Raw genomic sequence first — 23,723 nt, forward strand, 5'->3', positions numbered from 1 at the left:
CAGATAAGATCTGCTCAAACTTTTATCAGATCAGATACGATTGATTTTGATAGACAAACCTTGATCGGATCGGCTTTGGTTTCATTAGAAATATTTGACCTAAATTACATCTGGAAAATGGAAATTCATCAAATCTGATTTTATCAATCCAAATCTGATGTGATCAAGATTTTGTTAAAATATGTCCTGATCAGATAAGACCTGCTCAGACAAGATCAGTTGGGACCTAGTCAGATAAGATCTGCATCTGCTTGCACCTGATCAGATTAGTTACAGCTGCTTCAACTTGATCAGATCAGATCAGATCAGATCTGATCTGATTGATTTTAATAGAAGAACCTTCATAGGATCTGATTCGATTTGATTGATCAGAATTACACCCAGAATTATCCAGATCCAATTTGATATCACCAAATATTAGGTACATCAATGTTTTGATCAAATTAAACCTGATCGGATAAGACACGCCCAAACTGGCTCAGATACATTGATCTGATAAGACCATGTAGATTTGCTCAGACTTGATCTGATTACAGCTGCTCGCACATGTTCAGATTTGATCTGATTAGGCCTGATCAGTTCTAATAAGGGAACCTTGATCGGATCTGATTCAATCCGATCAGATTATATTCTAACACTTCCCAGCTCCGAGACCATGTAGATTTGCTCAGACTTGATCTGACTACAGCTGCTTGCACATATGTTCAACTTTGATCTGATCTGATTCAATTCGATCAGATTTATATTCTAACATTTCCCAGCTCCAATTTGATTACTTAGATCAAATTAAATCTGATTATATTAGATCGACTGAGATCGGATCAGATAAGGCCTGCTTAAACCTGATCAGATAAGAGCTGCTCAAATTAGACCGGTTTGTACCTACCTGATCTAAATAGTCAGTCTCAATCTTAATGTGATCTCATAAGATTTTATTACATTCAATAAGACTTATATCCAGACATTTCCTGAGTTCAATTTAATCTGATGGGATCCAATCAGTTCCAATAGCGGTAACCTGATTCAATCTGAAGATCTGATTTCGATAACACCGGTTTGATTAGATCAGATCCAGGAACATCCATCAGAAGAAACTGGAATGGATCTGATCAAACCTGTTCAATCAGTTGTCACATCCATCAGATCTGATTTGATCATACAAAATCGTATCAGATCAACCTTACGATCACATGCGGTTTGTTCAAGTCTGATCACATTCAATAGGGGAAACTAGAGGGGGGGAGACCTACCAGTGATTATACTGGATTAGATTTGGCTGAATTTGATCAGATTCATATCTGGGAATTCTTCAGATCCAATCAGTTTGAAAATTACATCTGTTGAGACCTGAACAGATTGCATCTATTCATCAAATTCTAATTTCTATATGTAGAGGAATCTAGATTGGAATTGGATGTGTTAATATCTGAATAGACTTGATCAGATCCGGGGGAACGTTTCTCAGCTCAAATTATACCTAACAAGATTTGTCTAGTTCAGATCCAACAGGGGAAAACCTGATTGAATCTGAACCAGATCTCAACAGATCCAATTTTGTTCTCCTGAAGAAGTGGAAAATTTCAAAACGAGTCATCCACCAAACATCAGCATTAGAAATTTTCAGTCAAATTGACTTTTTCAGAGCAACAGATTCATTCTCGTCACACTATTTTATGTATGCCACTGAGACACTAGAAAAAATTGAAATTAACGTTTCCTATTGGAACACTGCTTGAAACATTTTTTCGTAACTCTAAAAATTAAAAAATTAAAAAAAAACTGATCTTTTCACCCACTGAAATATAACCTACTCATCACCAGTTCCTCCCTCCCCACCATTATACCAAAAAAACCACTGAATTATTACATTTACACCGAAAATAACTTTTTTATTATAAATTCTTCAGACATAATCGTATCGTTATTATGCGAACAAACTAACAATTTCCAATATTTGGTTAAAGGTACTTAAATTCAGAGGAGAAAAAAAAGAAGAGAAAAAAAATGTATTATATATATCAATCGTATATATACTCAAGTATTAAATATTCATAAAAAAAATACAACTAAAAATATATAAAATATATATAATTTTCAACGATCCTTTCCTACATGTATTATACAAATTATTGTTTTGCGTATATAAAAGCCCAAAACATAAACCACTTTTGTGTAAATAGTATTTTTAATTGCGATCGCAAACAGCGTAATTAAATTTATAAAAATAACTACCTCTAAGTAATATAGTACACTAATTAATTTTTTTTAGCTTCCAATTAATAGAATAATACGAACAAATAAATCGTAAGACAAAAAAAGAGAATGAGAGGGAGAAAAAAACATTACAAACAGCAAAAACAAAAACACAGTATTATTACATTTCCAAAATACATATAAATTTCAACTTTCATTTTGTTTTTTTCAACATATAAATCAAAAATAGTATATTCAAATCGACGAAAATTTCAAATTAATAAATTATCAATAATTTAACTTGGATATTTTTCATAACCATTTTTTCGCATCGTTTGCGATTCGAGAGATAGTAGGTATTGTGTAAAGGTGATCCTTTTGAATGAAAAATTTATGCAAAATGTTTGTCACACATGAAACGGGCACCAATTAAACCTACGTGAGAAAATAAATCAAATTTTAGAAACCTTGTCAATCGTATCAATTTCCCTGCCCTTACACAAAATAAAATAAAATAAAAAAAATAAAAAGCACTTACGGGATGTTAAGACGATATTTGCGTATTACGATATTCAGCGGTAAGTCGACCGATTCGACGACAAGAAGAAGTTCCTTTCGCTATTTCCACTGTTACGAATATCTCCACCGTCCTGCGAAACAAAATCACCAACGATTAATTTAACTATTCAGAAATATGTACAATTGGTTGTATCAATTGATGAATCATCTACTTTGCTCACCTGATGATGTGTATTCTGATGCAAATGATGTTGCTGATGGGCCGCAGCCGCTGATGGTACACTTGGTATAAATAGCTGAGGACCATATCCGGCCGCAGCGCTTACATTCGGCACGTTGCCCAAATTACTAGAAGTTGGTCCGCTACCTGGCATCGTGAACGGTGGCGGTGTACCCGAATGGAACGTCTGTTTGTCGTATGACTGCGTAAAAAAAATGAAGAAAAAAAAACAACTCGTTTAAAATCAAATTACACGATTAATCAGTGATCGATGAACGAATAAAATTTTGAAAATTTATAACATTCATCTCAGATCCAACAAATATTTTTTTTTCTTCAAAAAACCAGTTTATTAAAATTAATTGATCGTTGATTGATCGAAAAATCAATGGATCGTCCATAAACTACCAGCTCAATTTCATATTTATAAAAAAATGCAATTATTCATCATGGACCGACTAATAATCAAATGAACGATTATCGATTAGTCAAAAGTCGTACATCACCAAAGGATTACTATGGTGAAAATGGCGACTGAGGAATCTCATATTAAAGCAGAAGAAATGAGGGGAGGGGGGTCATATCCAGTTGAATTATGATCTGAGCCATGAAAACATTCTGATCTAAATCAAAAACGTCCATAACAATGCAAAAAAAAAGGATGTAATTAGATGAACTATCGATACATCATTGCATTAGCCATTTTTCAAACCCTTAACAAAAATTCTTCTCACATTTACGAAAAAAAAATGAATAAATTTTCCGAAATCGACGCAGCAATTGAACATTAGAAATCGATTACACATCAAAATGTGATAAATCAAAACCAATCAATAAATTAACTCGCTTTCGAAATCTGATAAAAGAGCTTAAAAAAAATCAAATTCTAAGAATCAACGTTTCAAATACCAATAGGTTCCCAATCGACAACTAAAACAATCAAAATCGCAGCAACGATAATGGTCCAAGGCAGAGAGTAAGTCCATTGCTGCTTTTGTCCAAAAATTGATGAATTTATTCAATGTGAAAGCATCAGAGCTCCTTCTTTCATTGAATCAGAATCAAAACCTCTATGTACATATTTTCCTAAAAATTAAAATTTTACAGAAAACTTATATTCAAACTTTAAGTGACTTGAAAAACATGAGAAGTTGAGAACCAAAAACAGAATTTTTATAGAGAAGCTTTAAACAATAATAATAATTAAAAAAAAGTGTGGGGGAAGATTCGAGTCAAAATTTTTCTGTTTTGAAAAAATAAGAAAATAAAAATGTCGAAAGAAAGAAAAGAGACAGTGAACAAAAAATTTCGAAAATTGGCAGAAAAAAAGGAGTGTCTTACTTACAACTTTTTTTGAAGGGATACAGAGGTGAAAATTCACTCAACGTTTTTTTCTGTCATTTTAATAAAACAAAAAATTTAAAAAAATCAAAATTTTGAAAGAAGAAAAAAATCAATTGAGTTTGTTACAAATGAAATGAGCAAGATTTTTTTTAGCAATTTTAAATTTTGGCAAAATTATGGGACTTCCTACAGTAAATTATTTCAGATGTTTCAATTAGTGAAAGGGGAGGGAGTCGAGTTGAAATTCATCAAGTCAAAATTCAATTTTTTTCATTTTCAAAGAACAACTAGAAAAAACGGAAAAATCAAAATTTTTTACAAAACAGAAAATACTTGAATTGAGCTTGTTTGAAAAAAATGGAAATGAGCAAGATTTTTTTTTAGCTATTTTAAATTTTGACAAAATATGAGAACTTTTTGGCAAGTTTGACAAAACAACAAGACTTCCCGGCCACAGAAAATTTTTTCAAATGATTCAGTTAAAATTATTCAAAACAAAATTTTTCTATTTTTGAAGTGAACAAGAAAAAAAATCTCAAAAAAAAAAAGGCAAATAAATGAAAAATTTCAAAGTTTAGATTTAAAAAAAAGGACGTTTTCGCAAGTTTGGCCAAAAAGTAGAATTTTTGATCAATTTTAGGGCAAATACTCGTAGGAGCTGAAGGTCGTTATTTTTGACTTCAGGGCCCTACTCGGCTCCAGAGTTTTTTTTGTTGATATTTTTCCGTAAAAAATATGCAACCTCAAGTGTCAAGTTCGGCTCCGACGTTCTAATTCGGTGCTTTTTAAAGCTTGCACCTCAAGTACATACATTAATCAGAAAAACATGAAAGATTACCATTTTCCAAAATTTTTCGAATTGTGAATTTTTCAAGTTTCAACACAACTCTTCGCTACTTATAAATATCAAAAAACTTCTTTTCTAAAAAAATTACCAATTTTTGAAATTAGAAGATTTTTACTCACGAATCCAACATCGACGAAGAGTTCTTCGTCATTAAAAAAATATTCCAATTCCAGAACTAAATCCCAAAAAAAAACCTTTTCCAGGAATCAGAAATCAAATTCTCAAATTCAATACTGGACTTTGAAGCCTGACGCTATGAAATGAATTTCACCTGGTTTTCATACCGCTCTCTCTACTACCCATCGGATTTTAATGAAAGTTTAACAGTAAATTTCAGCTCGGTAAAAAGTGAGCCTGTATGAAATAATTTCATCTCGCGCATGTCTTTTTTGTGAGCATCTTCCAAACCTGGGAACCAGAGTTATTCTAGTTATTCTCGCTGAACTAAAACTTCGATTGAGAAAAAAATGCATTTTGGGAGTCAAGTCTACCAATTTCGGGGAAAAACTGCCGAAAAATGAAAACAAAATTCTTGCGCGTCGATCTCAACAATTTAACGTTACTCAGATCAAATTCCTAATACAATTTTGAGTTCAACTTCTCCGAGTCACCCTAACTCTCCATTTTGGAAAAAAAGAGGGAGTGAGGGGAACACCCAAATTCGAATCCAAAAAATAAATCAATATTCGAATTTGGCACTATCAAAAATCTAACAAACGAGACTTCACACGTCGTCGTTTCCAACTTTTTGGAAGTTCTACTATCTTCAAGGGCCTACGGGGAGAGGGTGCCTCAAAGAGATCAAATCGCAAAAAAATCAATATTCGAACTCAATATCCTCAAATTAAAACCATCAATATGCTACTTCCACTTTTGGATTTCGTTTTGAATTTTGAAAGAAATTGAGAGATTTTGGACCCCTGAAGAATTCTGAGATCAATTTCGAAAAAAATTCGTTTGTTACAAAGAGAATAAAAAAGTGTGTTCACTGAAGTTTTTTTTTCAAATTTTTAAATTTTGGTTTTCAACTTTTTTACCTATGAAAAAAATAAGCGTCGACCTCGAACGTTCGAATTTCGATTATCGATTTAAAATTGACCATTTACTCGCCCGTTTCACCAAGTTCGCTTTTCGTTCGACTAGTCTTGAGATATACGTCTTCGAGCCCCCCTCCCCTCCTTCCTTCCTTACTCACGACACGATTGGGCCCGGAATAATCATTTCCACCTTACACGACCATCAACCGAAACTCGTACGAAAAATTGAATGAAATCATTAGGACCGCTTGTCATTTTTAATCCTATAGATGTGTCAAAGTTCGACTCACGAGCTATGGCTATGGCTGTTTCTAGAGACTCGATAGTCACAGACAAAAAAATATATCACAAAAATCTCAGAATCTATGTACTAAACTTAACACCATTCGAGATACCGATCCATCGAATTTTCAACACAACAACAATAATTCCAATCAACTCTCGAAAAAAACTCCTCACCGGAGACCATCCCTCGTCGATGCGGTTAAAAACATGGCTCACCTTCGTCAAAGACGTATGCGACTTCCCATACATAGATAAATCGCTGTTACCGCTGTTGGCATTTTGACCGGAGACGTTACTAGCGTTAGGGTTCGCTTTACTGGACTGCTGCGCGTTCGAGTACGAGCTGGCCGAGTTACCTTTCGTGTAATCTCCGACGTTAGCTTGGTTATTACCCAACGAGTCGTATTGCGACGCGTATCCGGTCGAGTTGTATCCGGTAGGAGCTTTGGCGAATGGCGTTCCCGTCAGAGCGGCGTTATTCGACGATCCGGGAGCGGCTGGCGTTGCGGTAGGTGCCACCTTCGATAGTACAAAATGAGTAATGAAAAAAAAATAGAAGACTACTTAGAACACAGATTAACGAGAAAAAAAAAAGAAGCAAGATTAATATCACCCAAAAGCTGAAAAGCTCGGTGTAATTAGATAAGTAGATAATATTAAAAAAAATAAAAAAAAGAACAAAAAAACATTATGAACTAAATACGTTACCCCCCAGTATGCCTTGGATATACTGGTTATTTTTACTAGTAGTAGCGTACGAGGGAGTACATTAAGTAGGTCTAGTTATTTAGGTAGGCTACTTAGGTGGTAGTAGAGGTAGGTAGGTAGGTCGTATTTTTTGCGGACACAACAACAACAACAACAACAATTCGGTTTCGTGTTCATACCTGATAGACTGGCGTCGTGTACTGCTGGTACGATGGATAGATATAAGCTGCCGCGTACGTCTGCAACAATGGCATATGGGGTTGTTGATGCGTTGGCGCCGTATTCTAAACATTACAAATACAATCTCTCTTATACGATACCAAAGCCAAAGCCGGCCAGAGACAGAGAGACAGACCACGAGACGATCGATCAAAATGCCAAAAAAATGATCATCTTCTTTTTTTTTTTGAGCGTACATCGACGCTTGACCGTCTTTTTTTTAGAGTCTTTCTCTACTCGTCGTGCTTCTTATTTGGTACGTACATAAATCGTGCCATCATCTTACACACATACACACACAGATCACACCACACACGCAAATATCCACCCTTAAGCGTATACACACATCATTTTACATACCTTCGAAACACACCCACGCACACCACACACACACACACGGTCACTAACCTGTTGCGATAGAGATGCGTTAGCTGCGGCTGCGGCCGCCGGAGGTACGGGAGACGTTGTGTTATCCGGACGTGGGAATCTTACGTCCGATATCGTCGAGAAAGGAACACTCAATGTATCGCGTCCGGCTGCGGCCAAATTCGTTTGAGGTGCTGCCGGATAGTGCAAATCTACGAATCCCGTAGGCTGAAACAATCAAAAATCTAATTAGTATGCGAATTAACACAATAAGAAAAAAATTGAGAAGTTGCACAATAAATCCTTCGAATCCTGGTTTTTAGCGATTTTCATCAAAGCTGCCCAAAATTGAACTCCAAATCGAGAGTAAAAATTGTTCAGAATAAAAAAAAAAACTCGAATATACCTCGAGTTTCCCTCATCCCATTTCTAAAGGAGCCACTCCCCCTCCCCCCACCCTTCCAACAATACTTCCCACAGACATTTATTGACCAAACTTGACCGTCGATAACTAGCAGATACTTGCATTTATTGAAAAAAGTTTGATTTTATGGGAACTCACGATTGAAGGGGGAGCCTCTCCTCTAAATTTGGGGGTAAAATTGTAAAAAAATTACGAAGTCATGCGATACATAAACGCCAAAAATAACCTTATTTTTTCGACTTGACCCTTCCATGTTTCTCTGTGCTTCCAATGGACATTCCTAGCGAAAGTTCATTGGGCTAGGAAAAATTGAAACGAAAAAATGAGATCTTATTTGCGTTTAGCACATTCGAGAACATGAAAAAATTTCGATACGTCACATTGCTATGCCAATTTCTTTACACATTGACACCTCGAATTAAGGGGGGGGGGGTTAGATTACTTCGTAGATATTTCCAGTTTTAGACCGCGTAAAGAAGCTGGAGAGAAGCGGGGGGGGGGTGGAAAGGGTCAGATCGAAAAAATAAGGACATATCCGGGTTGAGCACCTTCAAAAACATAATTCAATGTTATATCGCTCGATTTCGATCATTTTTTTCAAACGTCGCCCCAAATTTCGAAGGGGGGTTGGGGGAGGTGCTCCCTTCCATTAAAAGTTATCAACGTCGATGACGATTTTACATATTATGTACATTTTGAACCATAGTTCGCACCTACAGCGCCATTTTGAAAGTGGAATTTTCAATTCAAAAGCTCAACTTTCGTGAAAGTTTCAGAATCAAAAACACGTGCATTCGAGAGGTGAGGTCAGTTTTGAGCTGAACATCATAATTACACGATATGCAACGAAGCTTTCACCTCTCTCCCCTTCAGAAGCTTTGGGCAAATCAATTCTGTTTTCCCTTACTCGTTGGGAGAGTAGGTTAACCGTAATCGGAGGATATGAGACTGAAAATTGCATTTTTTTTAGGTAAAGTTGATACAAAAAGACCCTTCAGCTACGAATATTTGAAAAAAAAATTGCCAGATAGGATTTTTTTCAAAATTATTTGTTAATTTTTTCCCCAAAAAAGCAACTTTAGTATAAAAAGCTCAAAAAAACAATCAAAAAAGTGACCAAACGCGAGCAAAACATTTTAATGTGGAGAAAGTCACCAAAAAAAAAAAAAACAGAACATTTTAAATTGAAAAATTGCAGACCATTTTGCAACTTTTTGGTGAAAAAAAAAAACACGAGACTTTTCGACAATTCTTGGCAACGAAGTGAAATATTTTGCCATTTCTGGCAATATTGCTAAATTTTGGTGGAAATAAGAGAGTTTTAGACCAATTTTAGAAAGAGGTAAGACTTCGAAATTTCTTGAGAAAAAGTGAAATTTTTCAACAACTTCGTTAAAAAGTGAACATGTCTGTCATTGCAAGACTTTTTTTCAATTTTTGTGAAAAAATCAAGACTTTTACCAATTTTATAAAAAAGTGAAACTGAAATTTTTTGAAAAAAAAATACAATAATTTTCAAACAATTCGTTAAATGAAAGAATTTGAGGGAAAAATCGACAAAAAAAAGCTCTCGAGCAATTTTGTAGAAAACAGGACTTTTGTTTGGTTGAATATTACTCGTATCAAGTCAAGTTTCCTGTATTGAAAATTGTAGGAACTGTATTTCATACGAAAGCAGGAAAATTGAAAATTTTCAAAAAAGAAAAGTTTTCTCAATTTCCGAAAACGCGAGAATTTTTGACAATTTTTGCAAAAGGTAATTTTTGGAATTTTTAGTGAAAAGGCGACCACTTTTTGATATTCTTGACACAAAGCATAACTTTCAGAATTTTAGAAAAAAAAACCTGATCACTTTTGCAAATTATTTACTTGTTGATTTTCAACATTTTTTTTCCTTCAAGATGTATGAAAAAAATAATCTTTGAAAATTTGTTTCCAAAAAAAAATCAACTTCAGTAACCAAAACGTTGAAAAGTAGCTGGGTTCGAGCCTTGACGTTTGAACCATCAGAGAAGTGTTTAGGAAAACTCTGCTAAAGTCTGTTGAAGGAGACATGAGAGCATGAATTATTAATCAACTCGTAAGTTTGTAGTGCGTTGAATTTCATAATGAGAAATTCTATGGTATTTTTCAAAACCAGAAAATCTAAAAATCAACGAAAAGCTAGAGAGAGTCCAAAATAAACGATGCTTATCGATTTGAGAAGTCGAAAATAGAACGTCAGCCAAATGAAACTTGGCTTTTGAATGATTTTTCTAGTTTTTTCCAACTCAGCTCAAAACTTCAAAACTTGATTTTTTTTTTTTTTGAATTTTCGTATACTTATTCTTTTTTCAAACTGAATTCAATTCCCAACAATTTTAAATTTCTGACTGAACCACGAAAAATTGGAATTATTACTCATCACTTATACGTACGATTCGGTTTTCGTAACATTGGGAAGGGGGAGGGGAGGGGGTTCAGATTAAAATTTTTCAATGACTTAGCTGCCAGTTATCAGTAGCCAGGAACATTTTCTTTTGAAGAGTTCTCTTTTTAGATAGGAAAGCCCTTTGGAAGTGGGGAGGGGGGGGGGGTTTGAACTAAATGTGTAAGTTTTTTTTTTCTCGATTTCGTTACAGTTTTCATTCTCTCAAACTCAGTCGATTTTGCGTACTTTTCAAAATCGCCAAAAACTGAATCTGAAAGCTTTTCAAAATTGAAAGAGAAAGAGAGCCCAGATCGAAATTTTCCTAGTAACTTGAATGAACTCTAGGGTTAAATGCACAATTCGTTTGAAAACATTTTCAATAGGGACCCTTTTAGTACCCTTCTGATTCCAAGAACGAGTTCACAAGTAGTAAAACAACGAACCAAAAATTGATTCTCGATTCTAAAACGTTTTCACTCACCATAGGCGGATGCATTCCACGTTGCAAATACTGAATATCGTCGTAATTTAACGTGAACGCCGGCTGATACAGCGGTAAGGTACCTTGACTCATAATATATTGGGGTCCTAATAGAGGCGCTACTCCGGGTGGAATGCTCGGTAACATGCCGCTCGATTTACTACCTGTAATTGGAAAAATATTCTCATTAGTATCATATTCCCGTATACTTGGACTCACGTTCGACTCGATGATCTTCTAATCTGGGCTAAATACACACCTGAAGTTGAACTAGACGTAACTTTCGCTGACGACGTCGTCGACGACGGTTGAGATAATCCGCTAATCACGCTACCGCTAGTCGTATTCGCCGTATTACTAGATGCCGACGTAATACTTTGTAAATTATCATACTGCGAAAATAGAAACAATTCGATTATTACACACATCCTTCATCGACACACAGCACCGTTGATTACAATTGAGAAAATCTCCACTCACTTGCGTATCCTTCGTTCCAGCGGCGCTGGTCGATAACGAGCTGGAAATCTTATGGGTTTGTTGTAAAGTGGCTACGGGAGTTTGCATATTACCGCTAACGCCGTAGTTACTATGGAACGGTGCTGCTCCGTAGGTAGCGCCGAGACTAGGCAAAGATTGGCCGCCATACTGCGTTCCCAGGTACGGAGCTTGGGTTAATCCGGCAGCGCCTCCCTGAAAACGAAATCATACCATCGTAAAATAACTCGATAAGATACAGACAGAGGTATATATTAGATCCACGTACCTGATACGGCTGCATCAGCGATCCCGGATACGACACGTACGAAGGAAAACTGCCCGTAACCGACGGATGGTACGAGCTGTTATGATAAACGGAATTATGTAGCGGCGGCGTGGCCGTCGCGACGCTATGACTATTACTACTATACACCGAGAAAGACGTCGAACTGGTCGGATACGCTGTACCGGCGCCGCTGCCGGCTCCCGTACCGCTACCGCCACTCGAAACGCCGCTACCGCTGATCTGTGACTGTTGTTGTTGCGGTTGAGGCGTCTGTTGCTGCGTTTGTTGCTGTTGCGTAGGCTGCGAGGCCTGTTGCTGTTGCTGACCAGAGTACACGTTTCCGGCGCTCGTCGTTATCTGCGAAATTGGAACAAAAAAACAAACTAAACGTTAGTAAGAGAGGTCATTAAAATACTCTAAAAGAATCGCGAAAAAAAAACACTTGAAAATTACTGGCAAAAATGTTGGAAAAACCCTACGTACTTATCAAATTTGAGGAATACGAAACCACCCCCTCCCAACACTCGTCCAAATATCAAAAAGAGTTTGTACGACCATCTTTCTCTTACGGTATGTTAGTTCTCAAATTGAGAGACTTTTTTCGATGAGGAATAAAATTATAATGTAAAAAATGAAAAATGAATTATTTAAAAAAAATTGAGATCATCACAAATGTACTCAGATGGTAGTGCATGTTAAACTCAAGATCATTGGTATCATTCGAGGTGGAAAAATCATCATCATCGTCACGTGTGATTCAAATTATTGTAAATGAAATGTAAAGAGATGAAAAAAACTGTTGAAAATGCAAACAAGGAGCTATAAAATAGGTACTCAGATGGTAGTGCATGTTAAACTCAAAATCATTGGTATCATTTGAGGTGGAAAAATCATCATCATCGTTATATGAGAGCCCAAAAATTGTTAATGAAATGCACAAAGGAATAAACCAATTCAAAATAAATAGGTACTCAGATGGTAGTGCATGTTAAACTTGAAATCATCGGTATCATTCAAGGTGGAAAAATCATCATCATCGTCAATGGAGATTAGTAAGCCGAAAAAATTCACAAAATTCGCCCAATACTCATTTCCGAAAAAAATAAAAATATTCTGGAAAAACTTCAATTGTGAAATTCATAAGATTAAAATATGAAAACGAGGAGAGGGAGAAAATAAATCTCAAAATGTTGAATATTTGGAGGCAAAATGGTACCCCTCCCCCTCCTTTTAACCCTTCTACCCCTACCACTATATTCTTAGTCATCCTGGTTGATTTTTCGATTTTCAACAAAGACTCAATTTTTGAGAGTCACTTCTCGCTTCCGAACTCCAAACTCAACTATCTCGCTGGATGCTTTGATAAAGAAGCACGAAATGGACAAGCATCGCTTCAAAATGTAAAAATGAATCAAAAAGTTATTTTTTGAGTATTCAAGATGAACATATATATTTCAAATTTCACGAACTTTTCATACAAAATGAGTCGGTTTTCAGTGTACAAAAATTGGCCAAAAATCAAAAAATCAACTAACCTAAAAATTTTCAAGTTTTTGAAATTTCTATAACTTTCATCTAGATTTTTTTAAATTTTAATGAATTTGACTATGTAATTCTATAATTGAAAATTAATTTCAGTTAAAATCCATCCCATTTTATGATGAAATTATAGAGTGAATTTGGGGGGAGGGGGGTTAATTCGGAGAAAAGACTACCAAACTGTTGGAAATATTTTCGAAACTTCTTTTCATTTTTTTCAAAATCATTTCTTTGGGAATTTTTTCAACTTCTATCTCGATTCTTCAATTTTTTTATCAAAGGATTATGTTTTTAGCCCCTTAAAATAAAAAAATCTCAAAAATTTCATCAAGTAGGAATTACTTATTTTTGGATTCGAAACTTTTGGTGTTGAAAAAAATATGACACGTAAACTGGTCCATTTCTTGGAAAAATTTATCCAACCAGTTGGATTGTTTAAAAAAAAATTGCGAATTCCAGGAACTTAGATAATTTTCTCAAAATATGGGAAAAGGAAATCGGGGGGAAGGGGGGATGAATTACCCTATGAAAATTTCAATTCTGTTTCATGAAAACAAAACGAGGAGGATAATCATTTTCGAGCGATTTTTTTTCGAAGTTTGGCAGATAGAGAAATTAATTATATTATAAAGTAAAATCACAAATTTGTGAATTTTTTTTCACGTTTTCAATTTTTGAACAATTTCTTTCGAAGTTGAGAAATTTTTCATGTCAAATATAAATTACACAACGTTCTACAGGTTCTCTTGATCTTTTTCTCTGATCTAGTAATTACTTAATTGAGGGGGGGGGGGATATGTATTTTGCCAAAGTTTCGCAAAAAATCTGATGAAAGTCCAGTCTTTTTATCTAAAAGTTCCATTAAGATCACATAATTTGCTCTGAACTTGATTAAAATAATAAAAATTGAACGCTCTGCACCCTGAAATGCCAATCCCTCCTTGACCAAAAAATTGCTCAACATTTTAGACAGAATTTCAAGTTTTTCGAAGAGGGTAGGGAGATTCAAACATTTTGTATTAGTGATATTTTTCTCTATCTCGAGAACGAAAAAAAAAACTGATATTTTTTCATTACATACGTAATCCTCCTTAAAACTGCAGGAATAAAATATCATTGAAGGTAAAAGGGTAACAAAAAAGAGAAAAAAACATTACTTAATGATAAACCAAATAGAAGGCACTGAAAAAAAAAATGAAATAGGAGTCATTGAGCGAAAAAAAAAATGAAAAAAACGTTAAGATAGAAAACAGAAACGAAAATGAAACATGAAAAAATACTCAGATGGTAGTGCATGTTAAAATTAAAATCATCAACATCATTAAAGGTGGAAAAAACATCATCATCGTCAAAAACAAGTTCAAAATTCATTTTTCTAACGAGAGATAGAGGGTAGAAAATTAATTTAATTGGCATAAACGTACGTGTAACGTATTCAATGGACTTGAAAAAAAAACCATCATCGCATGTGAAAAACGTAACAAAAAGTAGTAATTTTTCCAAAAAATGAATATAAAACGATGGAAAAACAACTCAGATGGTAGTGCATGTTAAAATCAAAATCATTAATATCATTAAAGGTGGAAAAAACATCATCATCGTTGTCACCATTCATACTTAGGTATATTCATATTGTAATAAATTGAAAAATATTTTTCAAAAAAAAAAAAAAAAAAATGGAGAGAGATTAAATTAATGATTTTTTAACAACGTAGTTAAGACTACAATAATCATAAAAACGAAGCTTTTCAAAATAATATATGTATGTAGAATGAAAAAAAAATACTCAGATGGTAGTGCATGTTAAAATCAAAATCATCAATATCATTGAAGGTGGAAAAAACATCATCATCGTCAAAACCTGAATTGAAAATAATTTTTAAACGGAGGGGAGGGGGAGAAAAAATTGGATTAAGTCGATCCGAAAAAAAAATCACTAAAATAAAAAATAAAACTAAAATCTCTCAAAAATGAAAATAAAATTATGAAAAAACAGCTCAGATGGTAGTGCATGTTAAAATCAAAATCATCAAAATCATTTAAGGTGGATAAGACATCATCATCGCTGTCATCATTCAAACATTAGATTGAAAATTATTTTTCAAAAAAAAAAATGGAGAGATCAACTTAACGACTTTACAACAACATAAATCTACACTACAATGATCGCGAAAATGAAGCTTTTCAAAAAAATATAGAATGGGAAAAAATACACACTCAGATGGTAGTGCATGTTAAAATCCAAATCATCAATATCATTAAAGGTGGAAAAAATATCATCATCGTGAGAACCTCAATTAAAAATTATTTTTCCATCAGAAGGGAGGGGAGAAAATAAACTGAGATCAGTCGACTCGGAAAAAAAAATCATTAAAATATAAAAAAGAAAACTAAAACTCATAATATTTCTCAAAAATGAAAATAAAATGATGGAACAACAACTCAGATGGTAGTGCATGTTAAAATCAAAATCATCAAAATCATTTAAGGTGGATAAGACATCATCATCGCTGTCATCATTCAAACATTAGATTGAAAATTATTTTTCAAAAAAAAAAAAATGGAGAGATCAACTTAACGACTTTACAACAACATAAATCTACACTACAATGATCGTGAAAATGAAGCTTTTCAAAAAAATATAGAATGAGAAAAAATACACACTCAGATGGTAGTGCATGTTAAAATCCAAATCATCAATATCATTAAAGGTGGAAAAAATATCATCATCGTGAGAACCTCAATTAAAAATTATTTTTCAATCAGAAGGGAGGGGAGAAAATAAACTGAGATCAGTCGACTCGGAAAAAAAAATCATTAAAATATAAAAAACAAAACTAAAACTCATAATATTTCTCAAAAATGAAAATAAAATAATGGAACAACAACTCAGATGGTAGTGCATGTTAAAATCAAAATCATCAATATCATTTAAGGTGGATAAAACATCATCATCGTTGTCATCAATTCATCATTTTACGTATTAAATTAAAAATGATTGAAAAAAAAAACGAAAATTGTAGAATGAAATGTGAAAAACCAAGGATACCCCCCCCCCCCCCCCGGTCAGAAAACTCACAACACTAGCAGCATTTTCAAAATTTTCAAACTACAACGAATTGAGAAGTTCAGATCAAAAAATTCAAATTTCCATTCCAAAAAACTTTCCTCCATTTCTTCCATCATTCACATTCTGGAATCATTTAGGACCCCCTCTCTCCCTTTCAATCACCCATCAGCCAACTCACTTCTCTACAGCAATCCGATCGTCAGATATGTAATTTTCAATTTCACCACTTTCGATCACATTCAATCGTCATAAAAACCATCATTCCTACGATTCAGAACGCTTTCAAACACAAACAATCCCACCAACAAAGAGTTCTATCATTTAGCTGTCGTACTCACCGGAGTCGTAGGTCCGTACGTCGATCCGCGAAACGTTTGCGAAACGCTAGTAGACTTTTGAAAGCTCTGAGGCTGTTGCTGCGATTGGTACGCTTCCGAGATACCGTACGGTAGCGAGGATACTTCGCTCGTACTCTTCAAATCCTGCATAGCCGGCGCCATTCTCGAATTAGTTATCGTCTGCGATGAATACACGCTATTGTCGTTCTGTAACGATGCGTCCGACGACAGCTGCACACATTCAAACAACTATGAATTAGTATCGAGATGGAAACAAATCCTTTAGAAGTTCACCTACGTAGGTTGGTACTTACTTCGTTAGTTTGACTCAAAACCGAGGCAATGGTACTAGATGGAAGATTCGGTTTGGGTTGCTGCGAGGCTTGGAACGAATTGATGGACGGTAGGTCACCGTGTTGGGGCGCGTTAGCTGCCACGCTTTGCGAGTACTTGTTAGACAAGGCCGCCGTGACGGAGGACTGATCGGCGCCGGAAGCCGTACCATCGAAGTTATCCGCTGCGTTGAAGTCCAACGCCGCGCTGAATTGTGCGTCTAAATATTTAATAGCGATCGAACCGTCCGCCGAAGGGATATCTACGGATCCGGGCATCACCTGTAAAACACATCAAGATATTAGCGTCTTTTCGTCCGATTCCCCTTCTGTAGGTGAAGCTAGATGGCTTACTTTGGTGGGTGTTTCTTGTCTAGACGTAGGCCTTTGAGGCTTACTTCTCTGAGGTAACGAACCGTTCGTCTGCAGACCAACGTGCATCGAATTATAATTATTCATAACGTCGCTGAAGTTCGAAGACGTGTATTCGGCTGCGTAACAAAAAAAAAATGCTCATTACAAATCATTCTCGATTATTTCACTTGAAACGAGTAGGTACCGATTGATTATCAATATCATCGACAACTTACAGCTTGTTCTGGAATAGGAAGCTGCCGTACCGGTACCCGGAATCGACGACGGACTTTGATACGAAGCATTAGGCGACTGTTGGAACGTTTGCGAAGAGACCATAGCGTTGTACGTCGGCTGCGGTTGAGGCTGCTGAGACGCCGCCACCGATTGATACGTAGACTGCGAAACGCTGGCAAACGATTGCGTTACGGGCGACTTGAACGGCTGCTGAGGAGACGTAATAGACGAATTATATATCACAGACGACGGCTGTTGTTGCGCTGGCGACGGTGTCTTGCCCGCCGATATTCCGGCCGGCTGTTGCGAAGGCTGCGGTACGGTCGACTGCGCTTGCTGTTGGGCCTGCTTCTGGCGATTCTCGCTGGCTTGTGCCGTTAACTGATTGAAGTATTGACGTTCGGCCGGCGTTAATTGATTAGTACCAGCGACCATCGATTGAATGGGCGCCTGAAATCAGCCAATATACCGATCGAGTTGAAATTACGTAGAAACAAAGAACTAGATTCGTAGAAGAAGAGAGGGTGAGAGCGGTGCAGGAATAGATTATGACAAAGGATGGGTCAGAATTCAATTATTTTGATGCGAAACCTCGGATCTGAGGAAACAATGAATTCAATTTTTACATCAAACTCGACATTTATTCTCAAAAATGGACATCCAAGGAACAGAGAAAGCATCGAAGTTTGAGACATTTTCATACAGGAGTTAAAATCAAAATTTTATAAGACTCTTCGGTGCCAAATTAAGCTCTGAGGGGGAAAATAGAACTCAAAAATTTTCAAAATTTCAATTCGTAACTCGAAATATGAATTTTTTAAGAAATTGATTTCAATTTCAGAATCTGACTTGATTTTCGTCATCGGTATCAGCATCCAAAAAGCATTACCAGCCCAGAGCTCGTACTCAATTTTTCAACAAAAAAAAAAAAATAGTAACTTCAGAACTTCCAAAAAAGTTACAAGACGTGAGCAAATCATTTGAATAAAAACACGAAAACAACCTCAACATATTTCTTTAAAAAAACACTTGTTGGCAATTACTGAAGAAAATTTTACAATTTCCAATTTGGCAAAAAAGCTGCAGTGACAATCAATTTTGATTTTTTTTTTGTGCAAAAAGAAGACAATGTTTAGTAATGTAGGATAAAAAGTCAAATTCTTGACAATTTTCAGATAAAAAAGCAAACTTTTTTAGCAATTTGTTAAAAACGAGAATTTTTGTTAATTTTTGGCCAAAAGCAATATCTACTTTTTGAAAATAACTGGTACTTTTTTGCTGAAAAAAAGCGAGACTTTTTTGCTTTTTTTTTGTACAAAAAAAGACTTAATTTGGAAAACGAAGGCAAAAGAGAAAACGTTGACACTTTTGACAAAAATAATGGCTTTTTGGTCATTTTTGACCACAAAGCAAGATTATTGAGTAATTTTTTAAAAAAAATTGACTTCTGACTGGACATTTTCTTGAAGAGGAATCTTTTTCTAGCAATTTGGTAAAAAAATAATTTTTTTCAATTTTTGTTTAAAAAAAGTAACTTTTTTCAACTTTTTTGAAAAAAGTGACATTTGTTCAACATTTTTTTTAAAAAGTGACTTTTTACAAAAAGTAGGTAACTCTTTTTTGAAAAATGTCGGTGAAGAGTGAGAAGTGATAATTTTGGCAAAAATAATGGCATTTGGTCATTTTTTGCCACAAAGCGAGATTATTGAGTAATTTTTGAAAAAAAATTTGTGTCCAAAAATTGGACTTTGGACAATTTTAAAAAAAAAATGAGATAGTGGACATTTTTTTGGAAAGGAAGATTTTTCTAGCAATTTGGTAAAAAAAAGAGAAATTTTCTCAATTTTTGTTAAAAAGTGACTCTTTTCAACTACATATTTGAAAAAAGTGACTTGTTCAACATTTTTTTTAAAAAAGTGACCTTTTTTCGATTTCTTTGAAAAAAAGTGCCTTTTTTCAAAAATGTTGATGAAGAGTGAGAAGTGACAATTTTGGCAAAAATCATGGCTTTTTGGTCATTTTCAACCACAAAGCAAGATTATTGAGTAATTTTTGAAAAAAAAATTTGTGTCCAAAAAAACTAAGACTTTTTACAATTTTTTTCAAAAAGTGAGATAGTGGACATTTTTTTGGAAAGGAAGATTTTACTAGCAATTCGGTAAAAAAAGAGAAGTTTTCTCAATTTTCGTTTTAAAAAAGTGTGAATTTTTTCAACTTTTTTGGAAAAAAGTAAATTTTTTCAACTTTTTTGGAAAAAAGTGAATTTCTTCAACTTTTTTGAGAAACAGTGACTCTTTTTATGCAAAATGTTGAGGAAGAGTGAGAAGTGACAATTTTGTCAACAATTAAGGCTTTCTGGCAATTTTTGGCCACAGAGCGAAACTAAGTGAGGCGTTATAATTTTATGCAACGAAGCGAGATCCAAAATTTTGAAAAATTGACCGAATACGAGCCCTGCCACAAAATCAAAGGAAATCATTCAGAAAAAAATATCAGCTCTTTTCTCCTTCATCCTTCCTCTTCCGGCTTCAATATTCTCGAGCATTGATGATTCTACAACCAGTACAACCACACATAACGGAACTGGTTCGTTAGCCAAACAAAAGAAGTGCGCATGCGCGCTCGTCTCAATGACTCACAACCGATCCGTTCTACTCAAAACATACTGCACGTGTCACCTACATAGCTATTAGCTACACAGGTGAAAAACATTCGATCATAATAACACACAAGATTTGATTATTTTTCACCTAGAATCAAGAAAGAACCGAAAGAAAATTACTGAAAGAGGCAGGAGAACGAAAATCATCACTTCGGGTTTCAAAAATGGAGTTGGCCTTCATTTCTTCCCACCTGATGCAATATTTTTTCATTTTTTTGAAAGAAAAGCTCATCTAATTCTTAGATTACTTTGCCAAACATCTCGACTAAAATAAAACCTAGAACGGCGAAGTAACGATGCAGTTAATTTCATCATTCCCAGGGACTTGAAGAAAACCTAACGAAATATTGTAAATATCCAACGTTTACAACTTTGAAATCTGATGAAATTATAGTACAGAATACAGATATCATCATTCACGTTAGCGAATGAAACAGTCGACGAAAAATTTCCCACCCCTTTCCAATGACTCATCACTGGTAACCGAACATAATTTTCAAGGATTTAAAAACGATTAAACGTAGGTAAAATAAAAACAAACATAGAGAAACGTTCGACGATAATGACTTTGATAACGTGAGGTAAAAATATGTTCGTATTTTTACGCGATCCGAGGTTTAAACTGTGATAAGGAAAACATCAACATTTACAACCATGTAATCGATACATCCACCATTAATCCCAAAAACGCGATCAGGAAAGATGAAGGCTTAGAGAAACTTACATTTGGCGAGGACTGCATCGACATCTGTAACGATAACGATTCTTCTTTAATCTCACTTTCGATAACGGGCGCTGAATCGGCAGTCTCAGGTTCAACAGTTGTGCTAGGAGTGAATACTTTACTATCGGCTAAAGACCCTGTGTACTCTTCGTTATCCCAGTCTTCGGGCGAGGGGAATTCATCTGCGCGAGATAAACACACGTTAACATGTACCGTAGCGAGGAATAATTAGCAAACCGAGGTTTAATTAGAACGGGTTCGGATACGAACCGACTTTACTAATAGTATTCTCAGTTTCTGGATTATTCCAGGTATCGATATTTCTAGGGAAGCCACTACCTCCTCGATCATTATTATCTCTACTTTGAAACGTACGAGATGTACCGGGTCCGCGACCGCCTCTGGTGCCTCGGCCTCCTCTGCCCAGTCTGGAGGGTCCGTTCATGACACGATCACCTCTGCCACGGAAATCTCTACCACTAGGTGCATTATTCGAGCTACCGTCTTCGGCGTTGCGTTCGTTTTCTTTGTTTTCACGTCCACGCCCTGAACAAAAAAAAAGGTCTCCAAATTAGCGAACGATTCGGAGGGTAGTTCGATGACCGTAGACGATACTTACATTTGTTTCTATTGTAGGAACCTCGATCATTTGGCCTAGGACCGCTTCCTCGTCGGCCGCGATATCCACGGTTACTTTTATCGCTTTGGTTGGCGGCATTCGTTGACGTATCTTTATCCCATTCTTCGGAATTGTCGGTATTTTCTTTAAAATTATTTACAGCCGTGTCGTTTTTCGATGCGCTGGCAGCTCGATTCTTTTTCTTTTTAGTTGTCGTTGACCAGCCGTCCTGAAAACACACAGAGAAGTTTCAATATCCTACTCCGAAACAGGTGAATCGAGCAGAGTAACTCGAACGTACTGTTTTGCCTTCGAGTAAGTATGAAATAGCCGCTTCTTCGTTATTATCGCAATCGTATAAAGCTGTGACGATTTCATCTTCTGTTTTGCAAGTAACATCTCTAATCTGTGAAAAATACCATTACCGGTTACAAATATCTAATACGATCGACTCGATCGATACACATCGTAGAAATAATTACTTTATCCAATTTTTCTTGTATTTCTCGCGACTGCGTTTCGCCTTTATCAGATATTAAAGATGCGAGTCTAATTTGATCAGGAGTTGGCTGCGAAAATATTCGATAAACAAACACATTACTCATCTCTGAGTTCGTATAACGCTAATTTGATTTTAATGTATTTAGAATTAGGTACCTGTTTTTTCTCCTTTTCTGTGTTTTTGACATTTTCTGTAATTGTGATCTGTTGTTTGGCAACAGAAGCTGTGTCTATTTTAACATTTTTGCTACTGCGTCCAGCAGCACGGTTCACCATGCTCATTGTGTGACAAACACCCACTATGTACAAATGTATTTACAGTACTATAAAACCTGAAATACACACCAAACATACCGAATTACATTCGAGCTACGATAACGAAACCGTACACGATTACACTAACTAATCAAATATCGTTAATTCGTAGGCTTACGAGCCTAACTCTCGATTCGAATTATTCTTAGTAAGCGATAAACAAGGTTTACTAGGAAGAGACGATGTGTTATCACCATTTATACTATGCTATTACGGCCGTGATTATTCGTGTGCCATTTCCATAAACACTTCTATGACTTAACAAAGAACGAGTATACGCGGCACATACGATATCTACGTTGCATCACTATTCGTACCGGTAAATCGGATATTTATACGGAAATTTAATTATCGCCGCTGAATACCGCCATTTTAAAATAATTTAGCCGGATATTTAATAAACATGTGCGACGCCATTAATAATAATAACAGAGAGAATGACGAATCGTGAGTGAAAAGTGCACCTTTACCTGACGACGAGAATTTCTACAGATACGATAATTTGATCATAGAACCGATTTATTCATAACTAACAACGGAATTAATCGAACATGTCGTAATAAATTAATAAAACCAAGAAATTTAATAATAACATACCTACCTCAGAACGACATGGAGATTATAAGACTTTCGTCATGTGATCAAACAAAACAAAAAAGTTAATTCACATCCCACGTGTTACGAACGTATACTGGATAGTGGCATCCGGTCGCGCGAAATGGTGACGTTACCGAAAACGTGACGTTGGATTTATTCGTTTTTTTCTTTTTTTATTCGTATTTTTCGATTTATTTCGAATTATTTTGTAATTAAATGATATTATTAATTCGAAAAATACATTAATTAATCATTTGAAAGCGAACTATCGCAGTTATAATCAAGATTTAACATTTTGTCTTGTTGTCGTTTCATTCGATAATCAAAATATAGGTAAACGTTCACCTACCTAACTATTCGAAAATCACAGAAAATTTTCTGAGAAATTTTTCGGAAAATACCGGAACCGAGTTTTCCGGCAAAAAAGCTGATCAACAAGCTTTTTCCCATTTTCCTCTCCGCAAGTACATTATTTTCCCGCTAAAAAGCTCGTACACTTAGGAAGAAAGCGTCTTTCCAAGTATCGATTTTGTCTGGAAAAGAGGTTCTTACTTCTTTTTGTGAAATCAAATTAGGCTGACTCAATTTCACGTTCCCCTCTTTTAAATAAAATGTA

General features: G+C 35.3%; 1 protein-coding gene and 11 non-coding genes across 16 annotated transcripts; all 12 read right to left on the bottom strand.

The window, feature by feature from the left end:
• Positions 1-1,991: 1,991 nt before the first annotated feature.
• Positions 1,992-23,246, bottom strand: lig (lingerer). Of its 5 annotated transcripts, none has more exons than XM_065365027.1 (21): positions 23,112-23,246; positions 22,352-22,527; positions 22,177-22,263; positions 21,996-22,100; positions 21,695-21,923; positions 21,346-21,621; positions 21,076-21,257; positions 17,689-18,139; positions 17,453-17,589; positions 17,081-17,380; positions 16,767-16,997; positions 11,820-12,176; positions 11,534-11,746; positions 11,313-11,445; positions 11,054-11,217; positions 7,781-7,966; positions 7,333-7,437; positions 6,662-6,964; positions 2,934-3,134; positions 2,732-2,843; positions 1,992-2,628 (listed from the first exon to the last, which is right to left on the bottom strand). In XM_065365027.1, the coding sequence occupies exons 2-20, from the start codon at positions 22,475-22,477 to the stop codon at positions 2,766-2,768; spliced, it is 3,864 nt and encodes a 1,287-aa protein (XP_065221099.1). In that variant the 5' UTR covers positions 22,478-22,527; positions 23,112-23,246; the 3' UTR covers positions 1,992-2,628; positions 2,732-2,765. The 5 variants fall into 5 exon arrangements, with proteins under 5 accessions (XP_065221099.1, XP_065221103.1, XP_065221102.1 ...); XM_065365031.1 differs by having other exon boundaries at positions 21,451-21,621; positions 22,981-23,119; XM_065365030.1 differs by having other exon boundaries at positions 21,415-21,621; positions 22,981-23,119.
• Positions 12,492-12,569, bottom strand: LOC135846127 (small nucleolar RNA Z195/SNORD33/SNORD32 family). The gene has a single exon (XR_010558905.1). It is a non-coding gene; the product is annotated as a small nucleolar RNA Z195/SNORD33/SNORD32 family (small nucleolar RNA).
• On the bottom strand, positions 12,651-12,726 carry LOC135846134 (small nucleolar RNA Z195/SNORD33/SNORD32 family). The gene has a single exon (XR_010558911.1). It is a non-coding gene; the product is annotated as a small nucleolar RNA Z195/SNORD33/SNORD32 family (small nucleolar RNA).
• Positions 12,785-12,862, bottom strand: LOC135846133 (small nucleolar RNA Z195/SNORD33/SNORD32 family). Its single transcript, XR_010558910.1, has one exon. It is a non-coding gene; the product is annotated as a small nucleolar RNA Z195/SNORD33/SNORD32 family (small nucleolar RNA).
• Positions 14,634-14,711, bottom strand: LOC135846132 (small nucleolar RNA Z195/SNORD33/SNORD32 family). Its single transcript, XR_010558909.1, has one exon. It is a non-coding gene; the product is annotated as a small nucleolar RNA Z195/SNORD33/SNORD32 family (small nucleolar RNA).
• LOC135846123 (small nucleolar RNA Z195/SNORD33/SNORD32 family) lies at positions 14,886-14,964 on the bottom strand. The gene has a single exon (XR_010558901.1). It is a non-coding gene; the product is annotated as a small nucleolar RNA Z195/SNORD33/SNORD32 family (small nucleolar RNA).
• LOC135846131 (small nucleolar RNA Z195/SNORD33/SNORD32 family) lies at positions 15,140-15,217 on the bottom strand. Its single transcript, XR_010558908.1, has one exon. It is a non-coding gene; the product is annotated as a small nucleolar RNA Z195/SNORD33/SNORD32 family (small nucleolar RNA).
• On the bottom strand, positions 15,350-15,428 carry LOC135846122 (small nucleolar RNA Z195/SNORD33/SNORD32 family). The gene has a single exon (XR_010558899.1). It is a non-coding gene; the product is annotated as a small nucleolar RNA Z195/SNORD33/SNORD32 family (small nucleolar RNA).
• Positions 15,570-15,648, bottom strand: LOC135846128 (small nucleolar RNA Z195/SNORD33/SNORD32 family). Its single transcript, XR_010558906.1, has one exon. It is a non-coding gene; the product is annotated as a small nucleolar RNA Z195/SNORD33/SNORD32 family (small nucleolar RNA).
• On the bottom strand, positions 15,795-15,873 carry LOC135846125 (small nucleolar RNA Z195/SNORD33/SNORD32 family). The gene has a single exon (XR_010558903.1). It is a non-coding gene; the product is annotated as a small nucleolar RNA Z195/SNORD33/SNORD32 family (small nucleolar RNA).
• LOC135846130 (small nucleolar RNA Z195/SNORD33/SNORD32 family) lies at positions 16,017-16,095 on the bottom strand. The gene has a single exon (XR_010558907.1). It is a non-coding gene; the product is annotated as a small nucleolar RNA Z195/SNORD33/SNORD32 family (small nucleolar RNA).
• On the bottom strand, positions 16,242-16,320 carry LOC135846124 (small nucleolar RNA Z195/SNORD33/SNORD32 family). Its single transcript, XR_010558902.1, has one exon. It is a non-coding gene; the product is annotated as a small nucleolar RNA Z195/SNORD33/SNORD32 family (small nucleolar RNA).
• Positions 23,247-23,723: the final 477 nt, after the last annotated feature.

The sequence above is a fragment of the Planococcus citri genome, chromosome 4 (assembly GCF_950023065.1).
Source record: "Planococcus citri chromosome 4, ihPlaCitr1.1, whole genome shotgun sequence".
Classification (NCBI taxonomy): Eukaryota; Metazoa; Arthropoda; class Insecta; order Hemiptera; family Pseudococcidae; genus Planococcus; species Planococcus citri.